We start from the raw sequence: 20154 nt of genomic DNA, 5'->3' as shown, positions 1-20154 counted from the left end.
TGCCGTTCAAATTTCGTGTCTTCGCTTTTATCCAGGTGAATGGTTGCTGCCCTGGCTAAATTGAGATTTTATGACGTGTATCCCAACCTGAACAGCATAGTTTTCAATGATTTTTTTTGACATGTGTTTGGAAAACTTAATTATTTCTGTTTTTTAAATTTTTACTCTCTGTATGTTTTTATGATCATTATAATAAAATACTTTTATATTTCTATCTATATTATTATTGTTTTGTATTATTATATTATGTTCATCAAAGCATAAATTAGTTCAGCTAAAAGGTAACACGAAATTCTTTGACTGTTAGGCGTTACGAAGTTCGCCGGGTTTGCTAGTATCTATATAATTTACAATAAAAGTGAATGTATGGAAGTAATTTTAACTCAGCTTCTTTCTTTAGTCCCTAAAATAATGAAATTTTTGAAAAAGCTTTTTTAAGTGATATAAACAAAATTGTGAGGGGTTTTACTTAGATTCATTCAACACTCTGTAAATAAGAGCTGTCAGCATATTTCTCTTTTTATTTATCAGTTGTGGCAGACAGAACCGCAATCCGTTGCCATTTTCAATAGAGGGAAATTGTGGCAGGTTGTTTACTATACAACAAAAAATAGAAAAAAAAGGAGTGCATATGTAGTAACTGCCACGAAATCGATACGATATCAACATGGTAGCTAATTGGAAGGTATACTGTCTCTCTCATCACCTACTTCAACTTGATTCCTTTATTCGATGGATGTGCTCTACTGGAGGATGTGCTCAAATATATATTGTAGTTGTTGTTTTTTTCTTGTGATGTCAAGTTTGGAGTTGATTCAGACGTTTGTGGTGGTTGGGGATCTAAATCTGCTAAAATAAATAAAGGAATAAATACATTTATTTAAGACACCTCAAGGTAAGTTTTACTTACCGGCAGCTTTTCCATTCTGAAGTGTCCCAGTTGGACGTCTTTGCTGTAAGAAGTTAATGTATGAATTTTAAATGTGGCTAAATACTTACATACATATTTTACATTACCTTGGGTTGAACTGTAATAAAAAAAAAAGAAGAAATCGCAAAACATGTGTTAAATTAAATTGCTGAGCGACGCCACGCTGTCTGCCACGCCAGACAAATACATTCACATACATACATACATATGTATACATACATATACTGTATACACATATGTATTCACTTAAATGTTAAAAAAGTTTATTAAATAAAGGACATACCACCTGTTTTATTCAATTAGGAAATATATACAAATTAGTTATTAGATACTGTAAATTTATAATAACAAAAATTAAACTTGTAAAAAAAAAACTTGTTTAATTCCTTAAAAATGTGTAAAAGTCTAAAGTGTAAGTGCTGCCATTAGTGGCAGCTTTTGAGAAATGATGGGCAACGCTGAAAATTTGTGGTACTACAACCTCCGGTAAATAAAGAAGCGTCATTAGCGTTATTAGAGCGATTCTTGAGGTTATTCTTCAAGTCTCCAAGTAAATAGTGAAAGGTGAGTGGAAATTGCCAACTACTAAAAAGGTAAGCACATACGTACATACATATATTCAAAATGAAAATTATAGAAGGAATTTTTTAAGGTTGGGGAAAAAAGTGTTTGGAAAATGACAATATTAGCAATACGACTAAAAACATTTGAAAAGTTACTAACTATATTTCAAGAAGCAAATATCTGAATTACAGCCAATTTGATCAAAAGCATTTGAAAAATGAGAGAAAGGAGATTTTTTTACTCCCTTTAAACAAATTATAAAAACCAAAAAAATAAAAAACTAAAATAACATATTTCATTTTAGTAGTTGGCTGTCATAATTTTGTCGTCTCAGCTTCTTACGCTGATCAGGAATATATATAATATATAAAAGAAAGTGAAACTCAACAAATAAATAAATGGCGGATAAAGCAAACTCATTCATTAGTTTGTATATAAATCAGTAATACTCAGAATATATGCCGATTAATTATATTTTCTATTAAACTACACATACATGTGTATATTATAACATCAATTTAATAACGACTAAATTGAAATCCAATACAAAATGTGTTTAAATGGAAACCATAAACTAATTAAACCTGTTAAGTCGTTTTATTTCCTATCAATATGGATTTCACATAAATTTTATATAACTACGCATACATACATACATATGTCTGTACCCTTTAGTACCAAATTGTCGCCGTTAACAATGTCGCCCAATTGTCCTAGCCACAGACGTCGGCAGAGAAAAATTCTGCCAGCGTTTTTCATGCTGAGGTTAGCCGACGGCAGTGAAAAAGTATTAGTGATTTCTAATTGATTTTTGATATAAATAAAGGTAAGTGCTATTTAAATATTATCTATAATATACACAAATAGTGAATAGTAATTTTGTTGGCAAAGTATTAAATTAAATTAATAGCATTATTTGATGAACAATAAACCACTGTGTTTAATATCTCATAAGAACTTAACTTTATTTTTACTTCAATTGTTACTGAACTGTGTCTGCCACTGCCAGAACACGTCTTGATCGTTCGTTTGCTTGCTTATTACTAAATTTTCAATTCTTAAGCAACTACGTAGGAAATATAGGTTTATAAAGAGTGACAGAGACAGAGCATACCAGACTGGCGCCAGTATATTCTAGAAAACTTAAGAGAAAATACAAAAACAAAAGCATTGTGAGATGTGCAAGATCACTCATGAGTCTTTGCTTTGCTGCGTATAGCAATGCAAGTTAAATGACAATTGGTTCCTCAACATCCCGCCCCCCTGAAACTCCGTTTCTGAACCCGGTAGGGCTGCAATCTTTGTGATAGGGCGAGTGACTTCTCCTGATTTGGTGAGAACCTGAACCGCTCTGACGAGGCCATCATCTCCTGTGAACACCTGAGTTACCCGTCCTAAGAGCCATGCTGATGGAGGCGCTTTAGAGTCCTTGATCAGTACAAGATTACCGATCGCAATGTTTGGTAACTTGGTGGTCCATTTCGGGCGCTGTTGTAGCGATGTCAAGTATTCTTGATGCCAACGTTTCCAAAATCCTTGAAGCATTGCTTGAACATGCTGCCAGTAGCTCAATCGATTGGTCGGAATCTGCAAATAGCTGTCTTCAGGAACTGCTGTATATGTTCTGCCAATTAAGAAATGTGCCGGTGACAGGTAAGCAATTTCAGTATCCGATGCTGTGAACAATGGTCGCGAATTAACGACACATTCTATTTGCGAGAGTAGTGTGTGCATCTGCTCAAAGGTGTGGACGTTCGTTCCTATTACACGTCGCAAATGCAGCTTAACCGAGGGTACTGCCGACTCCCACTTACCACCCCAGTGTGGTGAATATGGAGGAATAAAATTCCATTTGATACCTTGATCCGCAAGCGCTTTCGAAACGACGTCATTGTGCTCGCGTGAAGCGAGAAGCTGTACCATTTCGTCTAGTGCACGTTTTGCGCCAACAAAGTTGCGTCCGTTATCGCTATACATTTGGGAGCATTTCCCACGACGAGCCATAAAACGTTTTAATGCCGCCAAGAATGTGTCGGTGCTGAGATCAGTGGCCAGCTCCAGATGAAGAGCTGAAGTAACCATACATACAAACAGGCAAATGTAGCCCTTTTCCTTTCTGGGGTTTCGTCCCTTGTGAACCTTCAACAAGATAGGTCCAGCATAATCGCATCCAGTATGCTCAAATGGAAAGGCTTGTCGCACTCGAACAGCCGGTAAATTGGCCATAAACTGATTTGCTGTGTGATGGCGCTGTCTAAAACAGTTTAAACACTCATGTGTGATACGTCGAATAAGGTTTCGTGCGCCAATGATCCAATATTTCTGGCGAATTATTACAAACATTGCTGAAACTCCTGGATGAAGATTGACCTTATGCTCATGTTTCAGCAGCAATTCCACAAGGCGATGTTGTTTCGGCAAAACTACTGGATGCATGGCATCTGCAGGCAATTGCGACCTTTCCAAACGTCCACCCACACGTACAATTCCATCTTCGTCAGCGAAGGGAGATAGTTTGCTTAAAATTGATCGTCGCTCCAAAGATTGCTTCCTCAAAGGCAGCTGTCTATCGTCATTGAATTGATTTTGTGCCTGTCGTAGGCAAAACTTCCTTGTTCTGGTAACTTCATCGAACTTTAGAGGTCCTGAATATTTAGACTTGCTTGATTTGATTCGATCAACGAAGCGGAATACATATGCGACCACTCAAACCAGTCTGATCGAAGATGATGTCCTTCCGAGTAGTACCTCAAATGGGGAATCCTCAATATCCTTGGAAATGGTTGTCAAGATTTTGGTTTTGAACTCAAGTTCTGATTGTAGAATCGGTCCATGCGTGTATCTTAACATCCTTCTGGCGCAGACCAGACCTTACTGCTTGGAATAAACGAGCTAATAGTAGAGCTCCGCAAAGCTCCAATCGTGGCAACGACTTCTGCTTTAATGGTGACACTCTTGTTTTAGCTGCAATGAGTGCCACTCCGATGCTTCCATCTAGGTGTGTCACACGGTTGTAAATGACAGCAGAGTAAGCCTTTAACGAAGCATCTGAAAATCCATGGAGTTCGTTGTCGTCGGGTTGATTGTCTACAAATCGTGGTATCTTCAAGTTCCTTAACGTGAAAATGTCCTTTCTGAATGTTTGCCATAAGTGTGCTTGCTTCGTTGGCAGTTCCGAGTCCCAATCCAGATTAAGCAGCCATAATTCTTGGAGCAGAATTTTAAACTTGATCACCACTGGCGCCAAAATGCCGAGTGGGTCAAAGATGCGTGCCGCTTCAGATAGCACTTGTCGCTTTGTACATGTCATATGTTCCGATAATGAAACCTTATATGTTAGGACGTCTTCTCCAGGACGCCAATGCAGCCCAAGCACCTTTGCTGCCATCTTTGAGAAATCGATTTCATTTCCCTCGTTGCTGGCAATTCGTTTACTATTCGAGACCCATTTGCTTAGCTCCAATTGTGCCCGTTACATAAGGAGTATCAGCTCTTCCTTAATGTCGAGCAGTTCTTGTTCGTTCATGGCTCCTGTCAGTACGTCATCGACGTAGAAATCATCCAAAAGTATCCTAGCCGCCCTTGGAAACTCGTATTCGTGATCAGTTGCCAGTTGTTCCAGCACTCTAACTGCCAGAAACTGTGCACATGGTTCCTCAGGGTCTTCTCTCCAAAGGATTCGTTGAAAATTCTGATGTTCAGGGGCCACTAAAATCTGTCTGAACATTTTGACGATGTCCGCAGAAAATACGAATCTGTGCATTCGAAAACGCAGACAAACGTTGAAGAGGTTGCGTTGTATACATGGGCCAATGTGAAGTGCGTCGTTAAGAGATCGTCCATCCCGATCTTGAAATGATCCATCGAACACCACCCGCAGCTTGGCGCCTATGACTGGATGGTCTGGCAAATAGAATGACTTCTTACATACGTTTGTGTCTTCGTCTGCAGCTACTTCCTTCATGTGACCCAGCTGGATATACTCTCTCATAAACTGAGTATATTTTAACTTCAAGCTGGATTCCTTCATTAGACGACGCTCGACTGCGTGAAAGCGCGATCTCGCTCCTTGAAATGTATCCGCAAATTGTGGGTTTTGTCGTTTGAAGGGCAAATCGACTATGTATCTTCCATTCGAGTTGCGGTTGTGGGTGCACCGGAAGTGCGTTTCGACCTTTTCATCCTCTTCGTTTACAGTTGTGTGTGATGGAACTTCCTCTAGTTCCCAAAATCTTTGCAATAGTCCATCTATATTAACCGTAGTCAGCAATGACGTAGATGATGTTTGCAATCTTGAAGTGTATACCGATGTGATTACCCATCCAAATATGGTGTTAACTGCAATAGGGTGCCCTTGACCATCGCATAACTTCTCTCCGGTGAGAACTAACCAAATGCAATCATTGCCCAGCAAAATGTCGATTGAGGCGTTAGTTCTGAAGTCAGGGTCAGCCATTTGGTATCCATTAAATACCGACAGTGATGAAGCATCAATGTTTTCACGTGCCAATGGTGAGGTGATCTTTCCTAAAATGTGAGCTTTAATATCGATGCAATGACTCGACACACGAGACATCATCTGGAGAGAGCAGAAACCTCTTGTTATTCCTGCCTTGACGTCTGAGATGCCCGATGTGGCAACTCGAAATGGCGAACGTGCAAGCCCCAACTTCTGTACGCACCGTTCCGAAATGAATGACAAGTCTGAGGCGCTATCCAATAAAATACGGCACGTCAGCAAGGCTCCTTGAGAATTTCGGACGTGTACCAATGCAGTAGGTAGAGTGCTTCTTCGTTGGCCATTTGGCTTACTGGGTCTGGTAACATTCATCATTGCTATCGCTGATGCCGCTGGTGACTCCTCAGAAACCTGGCCTGAGTTGCCTTGGTGTTGCTCTGAGCTATTTCGCTGTGTAGAATGGCCTTCAGAATGCAGCATAGAATGATGGCGACGCTTGCAATACTTGCAAGAAGACTTTGAGCCACAAGCGCTTACTCCATGTCCAGTTCTCAAACAATTAAAACACATATGTTTCTCCTTCGCAAAGGTGTAACGTTGCTTGACAGTCAAGCTCTGGAATTAAGGACAAGCCGACAGTATGTGCTCAGTACTATGACATTTCATACAATTACCTGTAATGGCAAGCATGGTGCGTGCTTGCCTTTTTCCCTTTTCATCCCTCGGTTTGCTCGCTACATGATCGATAACTTGACTGAGCTCAAGGCGATCGCATCGTGAGTCCAAAAACTTGAGCAACTCTTCAATGGTAGGATTTTCGATATCTTGGCTTTTGTCGATCACTGGCAACATCACTGGCTCCGCAAGTCAGAGCGCGTAGCGATGAAGAGTTTTGCCCAACAGCTTTTGGCAATGCGGTGAATGTGTCCATCAGTAAATTCACCAAGTAACGGGGCTTTTCATATCGATCACTCAATGATTTCTATGCAGTGACGTAATTTGCATCCACTACGGGAAAATGCTGGATGAGTATCGCTGCTTCTCCTATGACGCATGACTTCAGGTGATGAAACTTTTGGATATTCGTCAAGGTTGTCTTTCCGTGAATGGTACTCTCAAACAGGTGTTTAAAGGCATGCCATTCCTTGTAATCACCACCGAAGGGCTTAATGTTGACGAAGACGAAGATTGCTGTGGCGAGAGCAATCTCTCAACCAATAGTTGCTGCTGCTCCATTTGACGTTGCTGGTGTTCCATTTGACCCTGCATCTGGAGATGTAGTTGTTGCTGTTGATTTTGCATTTGTTGCAGAATTCCTTGGAAGAGCGAACCCTCGTTACCAGCCGCGCCGATTTCTTCCAACTTGCCAGACGGAGCCAAGGCAGCTCGTAAAGCCTTAAGGCGGGCATTTGCTATTTCATATTTCTCCTCGTATATCCCGAAGTCTTCGGTAGGGTCCACATAACCCTCTAGTTTGTCGTATTTGGCCAATTCCTCGCCTGACTTCACGAACTCTTTCAACGCATTGGACAAAGTTTCCAATTTGGTGTCAATTGTGAAGACGTCGGCATCCTGTGCAGGATTCTCTGCATATCCATATATGCGGGTAATGGTTGTCTTCAATCTCCCTCTGGCCTTTATGAATATTTTCATTTCCCCCATGATGAAATGCCAAGAAATTTTCACTGCTTGTGTGGACCAAAAATTTCAAGAAGCGTGTTTCTCCCAGAGATGTGTTCCCTCACGATCTCGTCGATTATATCGATAACAGATACCGATAGGCGAGTGGCGCCACCGTTTGTCCGCGCTTTTTCCAATAAGCACGCGATTGTCTATTCGATAGTAGGCCAGAACTATCGACTACTAACTTTGAGGTTAACAATTAATTGCAACCACGTTGCAACAAATTATTAAGTAATGAGTAACAAACAAACAATGCCCAACGATCCGGCTCGAAGGACCAAATTATGATGAACAATAAACCACTGTGTTTAATATCTCATAAGAACTTAACTTTATTTTTCTTCAATGTTACTGAACTGTGTCTGCCACTGCCAGAACACGTCTTGATCGTTCGTTTGCTTGCTTATTACTAAATTTTCAATTCTTACGCAACTACGTAGGACATATAGGTTTATAAAGAGTGACAGAGACAGAGCATACCAGACTGGCGCCAGTATATTCTAGAAAACTTAAGAGAAAATACAAAAGCAAAAGCATTGTGAGATGTGCAAGATCACTCATGAGTCTTTGCTTTGCTGCGTATAGCAATGCAAGTTAAATGACAATTGGTTCCTCAACATCCCGCCCCCCCTGAAACTCCGTTTCTGAACCCGGTAGGGCTGCAATCTTTGTGATAGGGCGAGTGACTTCTCCTGATTTGGTGAGAACCTGAACCGCTCTGACGAGGCCATCATCTCCTGTGAACACCTGAGTTACCCGTCCTAAGAGCCATGCTGATGGAGGCGCTTTAGAGTCCTTGATCAGTACAAGATTACCGATCGCAATGTTTGGTAACTTGGTGGTCCATTTCGGGCGCTGTTGTAGCGATGTCAAGTATTCTTGATGCCAACGTTTCCAAAATCCTTGAAGCATTGCTTGAACATGCTGCCAGTAGCTCAATCGATTGGTCGGAATCTGCAAATAGCTGTCTTCAGGAACTGCTGTATACGTTCTGCCAATTAAGAAATGTGCCGGTGACAGGTAAGCAATTTCAGTATCCGATGCTGTGAACAATGGTCGCGAATTAACGACACATTCTATTTGCGAGAGTAGTGTGTGCATCTGCTCAAAGGTGTGGACGTTCGTTCCTATTACACGTCGCAAATGCAGCTTAACCGAGGGTACTGCCGACTCCCACTTACCACCCCAGTGTGGTGAATATGGAGGAATAAAATTCCATTTGATACCTTGATCCGCAAGCGCTTTCGAAACGACGTCATTGTGCTCGCGTGAAGCGAGAAGCTGTACCATTTCGTCTAGTGCACGTTTTGCGCCAACAAAGTTGCGTCCGTTATCGCTATACATTTGGGAGCATTTCCCACGACGAGCCATAAAACGTTTTAATGCCGCCAAGAATGTGTCGGTGCTGAGATCAGTGGCCAGCTCCAGATGAAGAGCTGAAGTAACCATACATACAAACAGGCAAATGTAGCCCTTTTCCTTTCTGGGGTTTCGTCCCTTGTGAACCTTCAACAAGATAGGTCCAGCATAATCGCATCCAGTATGCTCAAATGGAAAGGCTTGTCGCACTCGAACAGCCGGTAAATTGGCCATAAACTGATTTGCTGTGTGATGGCGCTGTCTAAAGCAGTTTAAACACTCATGTGTGATATGTCGAATAAGGTTTCGTGCGCCAATGATCCAATATTTCTGGCGAATTATTACAAACATTGCTGAAACTCCTGGATGAAGATTGACCTTATGCTCATGTTTCAGCAGCAATTCCACAAGGCGATGTTGTTTCGGCAAAACTACTGGATGCATGGCATCTGCAGGCAATTGCGACCTTTCCAAACGTCCACCCACACGTACAATTCCATCTTCGTCAGCGAAGGGAGATAGTTTGCTTAAAATTGATCGTCGCTCCAAAGATTGCTTCCTCAAAGGCAGCTGTCTATCGTCATTGAATTGATTTTGTGCCTGTCGTAGGCAAAACTTCCTTGTTCTGGTAACTTCATCGAACTTTAGAGGTCCTGAATATTTAGACTTGCTTGATTTGATTCGATGAACGAAGCGGAATACATATGCGACCACTCAAACCAGTCTGATCGAAGATGATGTCCTTCCGAGTAGTACCTCAAATGGGGAATTCTCAATATCCTTGGAAATGGTTGTCAAGATTTTGGTTTTGAACTCAAGTTCTGCTGCTGGCTTGAGAATTGAGCAGCAAGTTGGTGGTCTATTCATTGTCTATAGTGTACAGTCGTGCAGCCAAGATGGTCCCTTCCACCATAGATCAAAGTAAATTAAGTCACTCGCTAGCATGCCTCGTGATGCACAATCCGCAGGATTCTCTTTAGTGCTGACATGTCTCCAAGCGCTACGTGGTATGGTCTCTAGTATTTCTGCCGTTCGGTTGGCAACAAATGTTTTAAGTTTACAGGGTTGATGCGAAAGCCATGACAAAACGATTGTAGAATCGGTCCATGCGTGTATCTTAACATCCTTCTGGCGCAGACCAGACCTTACTGCTTGGAATAAACGAGCTAATAGTAGAGCTCCGCAAAGCTCCAATCGTGGCAACGACTTCTGCTTTAATGGTGACACTCTTGTTTTAGCTGCAATGAGTGCCACTCCGATGCTTCCATCTAGGTGTGTCACACGGTTGTAAATGACAGCAGAGTAAGCCTTTAACGAAGCATCTGAAAATCCATGGAGTTCGTTGTCGTCGGGTTGATTGTCTACAAATCGTGGTATCTTCAAGTTCCTTAACGTGAAAATGTCCTTTCTGAATGTTTGCCATAAGTGTGCTTGCTTCGTTGGCAGTTCCGAGTCCCAATCCAGATTAAGCAGCCATAATTCTTGGAGCAGAATTTTAAACTTGATCACCACTGGCGCCAAAATGCCGAGTGGGTCAAAGATGCGTGCCGTGTCAGATAGCACTTGTCGCTTTGTACATGTCATATGTTCCGATAATGAAACCTTATATGTTAGGACGTCTTCTCCAGGACGCCAATGCAGCCCAAGCACCTTTGCTGCCATCTTTGAGAAATCGATTTCATTTCCCTCGTTGCTGGCAATTCGTTTACTATTCGAGACCCATTTGCTTAGCTCCAATTGTGCCCGTTACATAAGGAGTATCAGCTCTTCCTTAATGTCGAGCAGTTCTTGTTCGTTCATGGCTCCTGTCAGTACGTCATCGACGTAGAAATCATCCAAAAGTATCCTAGCCGCCCTTGGAAACTCGTATTCGTGATCAGTTGCCAGTTGTTCCAGCACTCTAACTGCCAGAAACTGTGCACATGGTTCCTCAGGGTCTTCTCTCCAAAGGATTCGTTGAAAATTCTGATGTTCAGGGGCCACTAAAATCTGTCTGAACATTTTGACGATGTCCGCAGAAAATACGAATCTGTGCATTCGAAAACGCAGACAAACGTTGAAGAGGTTGCGTTGTATACATGGGCCAATGTGAAGTGCGTCGTTAAGAGATCGTCCATTCCGATCTTGAAATGATCCATCGAACACCACCCGCAGCTTGGCGCCTATGACTGGATGGTCTGGCAAACAGAATGACTTCTTACATACGTTTGTGTCTTCGTCTGCAGCTACTTCCTTCATGTGACCCAGCTGGATATACTCTCTCATAAACTGAGTATATTTTAACTTCAAGCTGGATTCCTTCATTAGACGACGCTCGACTGCGAGAAAGCGCGATCTCGCTCCTTGAAATGTATCCGCAAATTGTGGGTTTTGTTCCTTGAAGGGCAAATCGACTATGTATCTTCCATTCGAGTTGCGGTTGTGGGTGCACCGGAAGTGCGTTTCGACCTTTTCATCCTCTTCGTTTACAGTTGTGTGTGATGGAACTTCCTCTAGTTCCCAAAATCTTTGCAATAGTCCATCTATATTAACCGTAGTCAGCAATGACGTAGATGATGTTTGCAATCTTGAAGTGTATACCGATGTGATTACCCATCACATAACTTCTCTCCGGTGAGAACTAACCAAATGCAATCATTGCCCAGCAAAATGTCGATTGAGGCGTTAGTTCTGAAGTCAGGGTCAGCCATTTGGTATCCATTAAATACCGACAGTGATGAAGCATCAATGTTTTCACGTGCCAATGGTGAGGTGATCTTTCCTAAAATGTGAGCTTTAATATCGATGCAATGACTCGACACACGAGACATCATCTGGAGAGAGCAGAAACCTCTGGTTATTCCTGCCTTGACGTCTGAGATGCCCGATGTGGCAACTCGAAATGGCGAACGTGCAAGCCCCAACGTCTGTACGCACCGTTCCGAAATGAATGACAAGTCTGAGGCGCTATCCAATAAAATACGGCACGTCAGCAAGGCTCCTTGAGAATTTCGGACGTGTACCAATGCAGTAGGTAGAGTGCTTCTTCGTTGGCCATTTGGCTTACTGGGTCTGGTAACATTCATCATTGCTATCGCTGATGCCGCTGGTGACTCCTCAGAAACCTGGCCTGAGTTGCCTTGGTGTTGCTCTGAGCTATTTCGCTGTGTAGAATGGCCTTCAGAATGCAGCATAGAATGATGGCGACGCTTGCAATACTTGCAAGAAGACTTCGAGCCACAAGCGCTTACTCCATGTCCAGTTCTCAAACAATTAAAACACATATGTTTCTCCTTCGCAAAGGTGTAACGTTGCTTGACAGTCAAGCTCTGGAATTGAGGACAAGCCGACAGTATGTGCTCAGTACTATGACATTTCATACAATTACCTGTAATGGCAAGCATGGTGCGTACTTGCCTTTTTCCTTTTTCATCCCTCGGTTTGCTCGCTGCATGATCGACCACTTGACTGAGCTCAAGGCGATCGCATCGTGAGTCCAAAAACTTGAGCAACTCTTCAATGGTAGGATTTTCAATATCCTGGCTTTTGTCGATCCATTCACGTCGGGTAGCCTCATCAACCTTGTTGATGAGCAAGTATATGAGCCAACAGTCACGGCCCGTTTGTCCAGAAGCGTCTAAAGCCCGAATAACATCACTGGCTCCGCAAGTCAGAGCGCGTAGCGATGATGAGTTTTGCCCAACAGCTTTTGGCAATGCGGTGAATGTGTCCATCAGTAAATACACCAAGTAACGGGGCTTTTCATATCGATCACTCAATGATTTCCATGCAGTGTCGTAATTTGCACCACTACGGGCAAATGCTGGACGAGTATCGCTGCTTCTCCTATGACGCATGACTTCATGTGATGAAACTTTTGGATATTCGTCAAAGTTGTCTTTCCGTCAATGGTACTCTCAAACAGGTCTTTAAAGGCATGCCATTCCTTGTAATCTCCACCGAAGGGCTTGATGTTGATTTTCGGTAACTCACAATCTCTTGGTGCCGCTGTTGCAACCGACTGTGACCCTGACGAAGACGAAGATTGCTGTGGCGAGAGCAATCTCTCAACCAATAGTTGCTGCTGCTCCATTTGTCGTTGCTGGTGTTCCATTTGACCCTGCATCTGGAGTTGTAGTTGTTGCTGTTGATTCTGCATTTGTTGCAGAATTCCTTGGAAGAGCGAACCATCGTTACCAGCCGCGCCGATTTCTTCCAACTTGCCAGACGGAGCCAAGGCAGCTCGTAAAGCCTTAAGGCGGGCATTTGCTATTTCATATTTCTCCTCGTATATCCCGAAGTCTTCGGTAGGGTCCACATAACCCTCTAGTTTGTCGTATTTGGCCAATTCGTCGCCAGACTTCACGAACTCGTTCCACGCATTGGACAAAGTTTCCAATTTGGTGTCAATTTCGAAGACGTCGGCATCCTGTGCAGGATTCTCTGCATATCCATATATGCGGGTAATGGTTGTCTTCAATCTTCCTCTGGCCTTTATGAATATTTTCATTTCCTCCATGATGAGATGTCAAGAAATTTCCACTGCTTGTGTGGACCAAAAATTTCAAGACGCGTGTTTCTCCCAGAGATGTGTTCCCTCACGATCTCGTCGATTATATCGATAACAGATACCGATAGGCGAGTGGCGCCACCGTTTGTCCGCGCTTTTTCCAATAAGCACGCGATTGTCTATTCGATAGTAGGCCAGAACTATCGACTACTAACTTTGAGGTTAACAATTAATTGCAACCACGTTGCAACAAATTATTAAGCAATGAGTAACAAACAAACAATGCCCAACGATCCGGCTCGAAGGACCAAATTATGATGAACAATAAACCACTGTGTTTAATATCTCATAAGAACTTAACTTTATTTTTTCTTCAATGTTACTGAACTGTGTCTGCCACTGCCAGAACACGTCTTGATCGTTCGTTTGCTTGCTTATTACTAAATTTTCAATTCTTACGCAACTACGCAGGTCATATAGGGGACCAGAGCGACTAATAGACAGCCCGGCTCAATGGTCTTGTGAACGGGACCATTGAGCGACAATTGTCCCTCTAGGTACTGTGAAATTTTTCGCTCTGGTCGCCGCCGACTGGAGGGACAATATCGCTAGTTTGTCAGAGGGACCAGAGGGACATTTTCCAAAGTTTGTCCTAGAGACGAGAACGACAATATCGCTAGATTATCCTAGGGACGAAAGCGACATTATCGCCAGATTGTCCTAGGGACTAGAAGGACAATATCCCCATTTTGTCCTATGGACTAGAAGGACAATTCAAAATACATAAAAAAATATAAAATAATTGAATTTATTTTATTTTACGTATTTTTTATTAAGCTTATTTAACAGCTGCTGCTTCAATTTTCAATTTTTTGTTTTGTTGTCCATATTTTAAGCTCAGGCCATTGCATTCTTAAGCCCAACTTCCGGAGGCTGCCCCGGGAAAGTGTTTTAAACTGCTTCTGGAATAGAAAAATTTAAGATATTAGAAATGAAATGAATTATAATATCAAAACTAACGTTTTCAGTAATTAATGTACTTACCGAGAAGAATATTCAAAGCCTTAAGATAGGTTCCAAGGCTCAACTTTTTGTATTTCTTGTCCAGGTTGTGCCTCTTCACAAGAGAGAGTTGTCTCCAGCTACTTGAGAGGTCTGCAAATATAAAAAAAAATTAAAATTTTGTGCTTTTCATACAACAGCTGTGTACTTACTAGCTTTTATGAATTTCCGACGTAATGCTGTTCTTGAAGTCAATTATTTCTAAACCAGTTGCTAATGTTTTTTTTTGTGAGAAAAAAAATTAAATTATTACAAAATAAAAAAAAAAATTTTATCTTTTGGCACAGCCCGGGGTCGAACTCGCATTTAATTTTGTTGGCAAAATACTTTGTATTCCTTTCACTCTCTGTACTCATATTTTCTTACTCTTTTGATTAGCATTCGATTATAAATAATGTTGAGGAACCAATTGTCATTTAACTTGCATTGCTATACGCAGCAAAGCAAAGACTCATGAATGATCTTGCACATCTCACAATGCTTTTGTTTTTGTATTTTCTCTTAAGTTTTCTAGAATATACTGGCGCCAGTCTGGTATGCTCTGTCTCTGTCACTCTTTATAAACCTATATTTCCTACGTAGTTGCTTAAGAATTGAAAATTTAGTAATAAGCAAGCAAACGAACGATCAAGACGTGTTCTGGCAGTGGCAGACACAGTTCAGTAACAATTGAAGTAAAAATAAAGTTAAGTTCTTATGAGATATTAAACACAGTGGTTTATTGTTCATCAAATAATGCTATTAATTTAATTTAATACTTTGCCAACAAAATTACTATTCACTATTTGTGTATATTATAGATAATATTTAAGTAGCACTTACCTTTATTTATATCAAAAATCAATTAGAAATCACTAATACTTTTTCACTGCCGTCGGCTAACCTCAGCATGAAAAACGCTGGCAGAATTTTTCTCTGCCGACGTCTGTGGCTAGGACAATTGGGCGACATTGTTAACGGCGACAATTTGGTACTAAAGGGTACAGACATATGTATGTATGTATGCGTAGTTATATAAAATTTATGTGAAATCCATATTGATAGGAAATAAAACGACTTAACAGGTTTAATTAGTTTATGGTTTCCATTTAAACACATTTTGTATTGGATTTCAATTTAGTCGTTATTAAATTGATGTTATAATATACACATGTATGTGTAGTTTAATAGAAAATATAATTAATCGGCATATATTCTGAGTATTACTGATTTATATACAAACTAATGAATGAGTTTGCTTTATCAGCCATTTATTTATTTGTTGAGTTTCACTTTCGTAAAGAATATTATAAAATTGCCCAGATGTTTTGTATATTATATATATTCCTGATCAGCGTAAGAAGCTGAGACGACAAAATTATGACAGCCAACTACTAAAATGAAATATGTTATTTTAGTTTTTTATTTTTTTGGTTTTTATAATTTGTTTAAAGGGAGTAAAAATATCTCCTTTCTCTCATTTTTCAAATGCTTTTGATCGAATTGACTGTAATTCAGATATTTGCTTCTTGAAATATAGTTAGTAACTTTTCAAATGTTTTAGTCGTATTGCTAATATTGTCATTTTCCAAACACTTTTTTCCCCAACCTTAAAAAATTCCTTATATAATTTTCATTTTGAATATATGTATGTACGTATGTGCTTACCTTTTGAGTAGTTGGCAATTTCCACTCACCTTTCACTATTTACTTGGAGCCTTGAAGAATAACCTCAAGAATCGTATTATTTTTATGTTGGATCGTTTCAGCTCATTAAAGTTCATATACCCGAATTATCGCTTAATATTAAAGAAAAAACAAATAAATGTATATATGTGACCTAAACCCAAAATCTGATATTTAAGCAAACTATTAGAACAATTTTATAATCTTCTCCGCTCTAATAGCGCTAATGACGCTTCTTTATTTACCGGAGGTTGCCGCACCACAAATTTTCAGCGTTGCCCATAATTTCTCATAAGCTGCCACTGATGGGCAGCACTTACACTTTAGACTTGCACTTTGCACATTTTTAAGGAATTAAAGAAGTTTTTTTTTTTTACAAGTTTAATTTTTGTTATTATAAATTTACAGTATCTAATAACTAATTTGTATATATTTCCTAATATACCGCCTAAAACAGGTGGTATGTCCTTTATTTAATAAACTTTTTTAACATTTAAGTGAATACATATGTGTATACAGTATATGTATGTATACATATGTATGTATGTATGTGAATGTATTTGTCTGGCGTGGCAGACAGCGTGGCGTCGCTCAGCAATTTAACACATGTTTTGCGATTTCTTCTTTTTTTTTTATTACAGTTCAACCCAAGGTAATCTAAAATATGTATGTAAGTATTTAGCCACATTTAAAATTCATACATTAACTTCTTACAGCAAAGACGTCCAACTAGGACACTTCAGAATGGAAAAGCTGCCGGTAAGTAAAACTTACCTTGAGGTGTCTTAAATAAATGTATTTATTCCTTTATTTATTTTAGCAGATTTAGTTCCCCAACCACCACAAACGTCTGAATCAACTCCAAACTTGACACCACAAGAAAAAAATGTATGTAACTAAATTGTCCAATTAAAAGACTTCAAATTCTTTAAATTGTTTTTTCAGATTTCTTCAACGGCTCGCAGTGCTTGGGGTAAATGTTTCTTAATCTTGAAATAAATTTGTTGTACAAAAAATAATCCAATATAATTATGTTTTGTAGAAAAGAATTTTAACGTATTTGGTCCAATAGTCGAAAAAAATGGATTTACTCGCAACCTTAAGGCGGATAGGACTATATGTGGTTTTCCACGTAATCGACAATTGGTATTTCTTGTTCAATTTGGTGAAATCGAGGAAGTTGTGACCCAACCTGATATGAAAAAATATGCACCACAGCTTCTAATTGATTTTTATAATGGAAATTTAGATGATGGTCCACTTGACAATTGCAAAAGTGAGTGCAATTGTTTCCTTTGTATATATGTATATATAATTTGAGTTTATTTGATGGAAACTAATGCCTATTAAAGGCAACGACAACTTAAAGACGCTGCTGCTGTCAAAGAGATTATCGAATTTTGGAGCACCTTTCGGCAGACAGCATTAGGACTCAGATTAAGACACGTTGACAATCACGACTTAGACGTCGGCAACACGCCCACACGTTCAATACAAATAAATCAGACAAAGCATCTAAATCTAAATTGTATCGCATTGTGGCACACACACAGAGCAATCCCTCCGCCCCTTTCCACAACTACAATATGTATTTGAGCACATCCTCCAGTAGAGCACATCGATCGAATAAAGGAATCAAGTTGAAGTAGGTGATGAGAGAGACAGTATACCTTCCAATTGGCTACCATGTTGATATCGTAACGATTTCGTGGCAGTTACTACAAATTCACTCCTTTTTTTCCTATTTTTGTTGTATAGTAAACAACCTGCCACAATTTCCCTCTATTGAAAATGGCAACGGATTGCGGTTCTGTCTGCCACAACTGATAAATAAAAAGAGAAATATGCTGACAGCTCTTATTTACAGAGTGTTGAATGAAATAAGTAAAACCCCAATTTTGTTTATACAATTTTGTTTATATCACTTAAAAAAGCTATTTCAAAAATTTCCTTATTTTAGAGACTAAAGAAAGAAGCTGAGTTAAAATTACTTCCATACATTCACTTTTATTGTAAATTATATAGATATGACTTAAATTCGATATATATAACGGACTTTTGTGATTACTCCATACAATTTCTGTTTTGTTGTGAAAAGTGATTCCTTTTGTTAAATTTTCTGATGCTTTTTGCAAGCAGTCTTATCTCTACTTATGAAATTATTAACCTTATCGATTATTTATATTCAGCTCATTTTATACTGAAAACTTTGCTGATTACAGGGAAAATGCACAAAAATTATGAATCAATTTTCCTCTCAACTTTTCCACTTTTCCACCTAAAGCGAACTTGCATAAGTAGGCACTAAAGCGCAAAATGGCAAATAAGAGAGGATTTTTGTTTTTGTTGTTTTTTAGTTTTTAAGTACAGAGAAAATATAGTCAATTTATCTAAAGTAAAGTTTACATAATTCATGCAAAATGGATGAAAGTGAACAAATATATATATTGCTTACCAGAAGAACTTTTCAAATTGATATATTAATACATTTTGTTGTAAATTTTTAAAGGCAAACACCCTTTTACTTTATTTTTAAATTTCATATTTTTCTAGTGTATCACAATATCAAAGATTTTAAATGTCAGTCAGATTTTTCAATGTAGTACCTGCGTTCAGGGTAGTTTGTCTATTCGTTTTTAGTATTCAATAAGATTCAGTTCGTGTAGGTTTCACTAGTTGTACAAAAAAACACAGATTCAAAAAAGGAATACATTTTTTTTTTTTATTTTCTACGGCTTTTGCACATCATGGACTTCCCGATTAATATAATGTATGCTAACCCCATTTACACGCAAAATTTTTTCAGAATTCATCAAAACCCAATTTATCTACATCCAAATAATTTAAACAGTTCGGCTAGTGCTTTCGGTTCTTTTGGCGACATATATAGGTTCGAGGATGGCAGCGGAAATGCGAGTGGTCCATTTTTATTTGGCAGAAGCAGCTACTGTGGATTCGGCAGAGTTCAAGGTCAAGGGCTAGACCAGAACGAAACTGAAGAAGGCGGCGTTGGTGGACATCGTGACATGGGTAGACGCCACAGTGTGACCACAATGGTCATAATATTGAGCTCGAGGTCAAGTCGTTTCGGGTTAGCCGAAATGAACATAAATGTGGTTCAGCCATCGGTGGATATTGGTGAACAGCGACAACAATAATATCATCAACAACAGACTGGCATATCCGTGAGCTTCAGTATGTTATTGGCCAGGAGTTTGACAGAGGAACCGACACGTATGAATCCAAATATATTACCGTCCGTTGATGGTGTCCCGTTCATTATGCTCGGGCAAGAGCGATTCGAACTGGAACCAGAGACGATCTTTGTGCTGGGCATGCGTCTGAGTGTGACGAAAAATTATATTCTTATGTTCTTTAGTTCCGTGGGAATGATCGCTGTCGACCATACGAGTAAACCAAGGATGTTTGTGTACAAAAATAAGCAAAATGGACGATCAAAGGGTGAGTCGACCATTACATATATAAGTCCTTTCATGGCGGAAATGGCCATTAGATGCCTGAATGGCAGCAAATTTAAGGGAGAAACTATAACGGTTGTACCGGCATATCTATCAACGCGCAAGGGTCGTGGCATCCGCTATAGATATCCTCGAGAGTTCGCTCCATCGAACAATCGGGAACACCAACAGGTTCGGCAGCAGCAGAATCGTCAACGTCGACCCCGTAAATGGAGACCGGCTCGTGACAATTGGTATTGCATGTTCTGCCGCAACAGCAATTTTGTTTGGCGCTCCAATTGCAATCGTTGCAAGGCCAGCAAATCGGAGTATGCAGCCGAACCCCTTTTCAGTGGTTCACCATCTTTCATGAGGGTGGCTCGCCGTTAGCGCATTCATAAGAACGACTGGGAATGCTGCTACTGTTTCAATAAGAATTTCTGGTATCGTCAGAGATGTAATCGTTGTCATGCTCCCAAGGCTG

The 20154-nt window shown here is 39.9% G+C and overlaps 2 protein-coding genes and 2 long non-coding RNA genes across 4 annotated transcripts; 3 read left to right on the top strand and 1 right to left on the bottom strand.

Annotated features, from left to right (window-relative positions):
- Window positions 1–14327: 14327 nt before the first annotated feature.
- On the bottom strand, window positions 14328–15836 carry LOC124461752. Its single transcript, XR_006955247.1, has 4 exons — window positions 15370–15836; window positions 14700–14760; window positions 14530–14640; window positions 14328–14447 (listed from the first exon to the last, which is right to left on the bottom strand). It is a non-coding gene; the product is annotated as an uncharacterized LOC124461752 (long non-coding RNA).
- Window positions 15837–16944: 1108 nt separating this feature from the next.
- On the top strand, window positions 16945–17218 carry LOC124461748. The gene is made up of 3 exons (XR_006955243.1): window positions 16945–16971; window positions 17036–17100; window positions 17158–17218. It is a non-coding gene; the product is annotated as an uncharacterized LOC124461748 (long non-coding RNA).
- A 1650-nt stretch (window positions 17219–18868) lies between these two features.
- Window positions 18869–19431, top strand: LOC124461750. Its single transcript, XM_047013216.1, has 2 exons — window positions 18869–18982; window positions 19064–19431. Exons 1-2 carry the CDS (start codon window positions 18960–18962, stop codon window positions 19368–19370), a joined length of 330 nt encoding a protein of 109 aa, XP_046869172.1. The 5' UTR covers window positions 18869–18959; the 3' UTR covers window positions 19371–19431.
- Window positions 19410–20060, top strand: LOC6637601 (RNA-binding protein cabeza). The gene has a single exon (XM_002060722.2). It carries the CDS (start codon window positions 19410–19412, stop codon window positions 20058–20060), a length of 651 nt encoding a protein of 216 aa, XP_002060758.2.
- Window positions 20061–20154: the final 94 nt, after the last annotated feature.

The sequence above is a fragment of the Drosophila willistoni genome, unplaced genomic scaffold (assembly GCF_018902025.1).
Source record: "Drosophila willistoni isolate 14030-0811.24 unplaced genomic scaffold, UCI_dwil_1.1 Seg62.1, whole genome shotgun sequence".
NCBI lineage: Eukaryota > Metazoa > Arthropoda > Insecta > Diptera > Drosophilidae > Drosophila > Drosophila willistoni.
Note: the sequence above shows the minus strand (reverse complement) of the source record. Positions and strands in the feature narration are given on the sequence as shown.

Coding starts and splice junctions, on each gene's coding strand:
- LOC124461750 (XM_047013216.1), top strand. CDS start 18,960: ATGGACTTCCCGATTAATATAAT. Junction 18,983..19,063: donor GACTTCCCGATTAATATAAT/GTATGCTAACCC, acceptor TAATTTAAACAG/TTCGGCTAGTGCTTTCGGTT.
- LOC6637601 (XM_002060722.2), top strand. CDS start 19,410: ATGTTATTGGCCAGGAGTTTGACAGAGGAACCGACACGTATGAATCCA.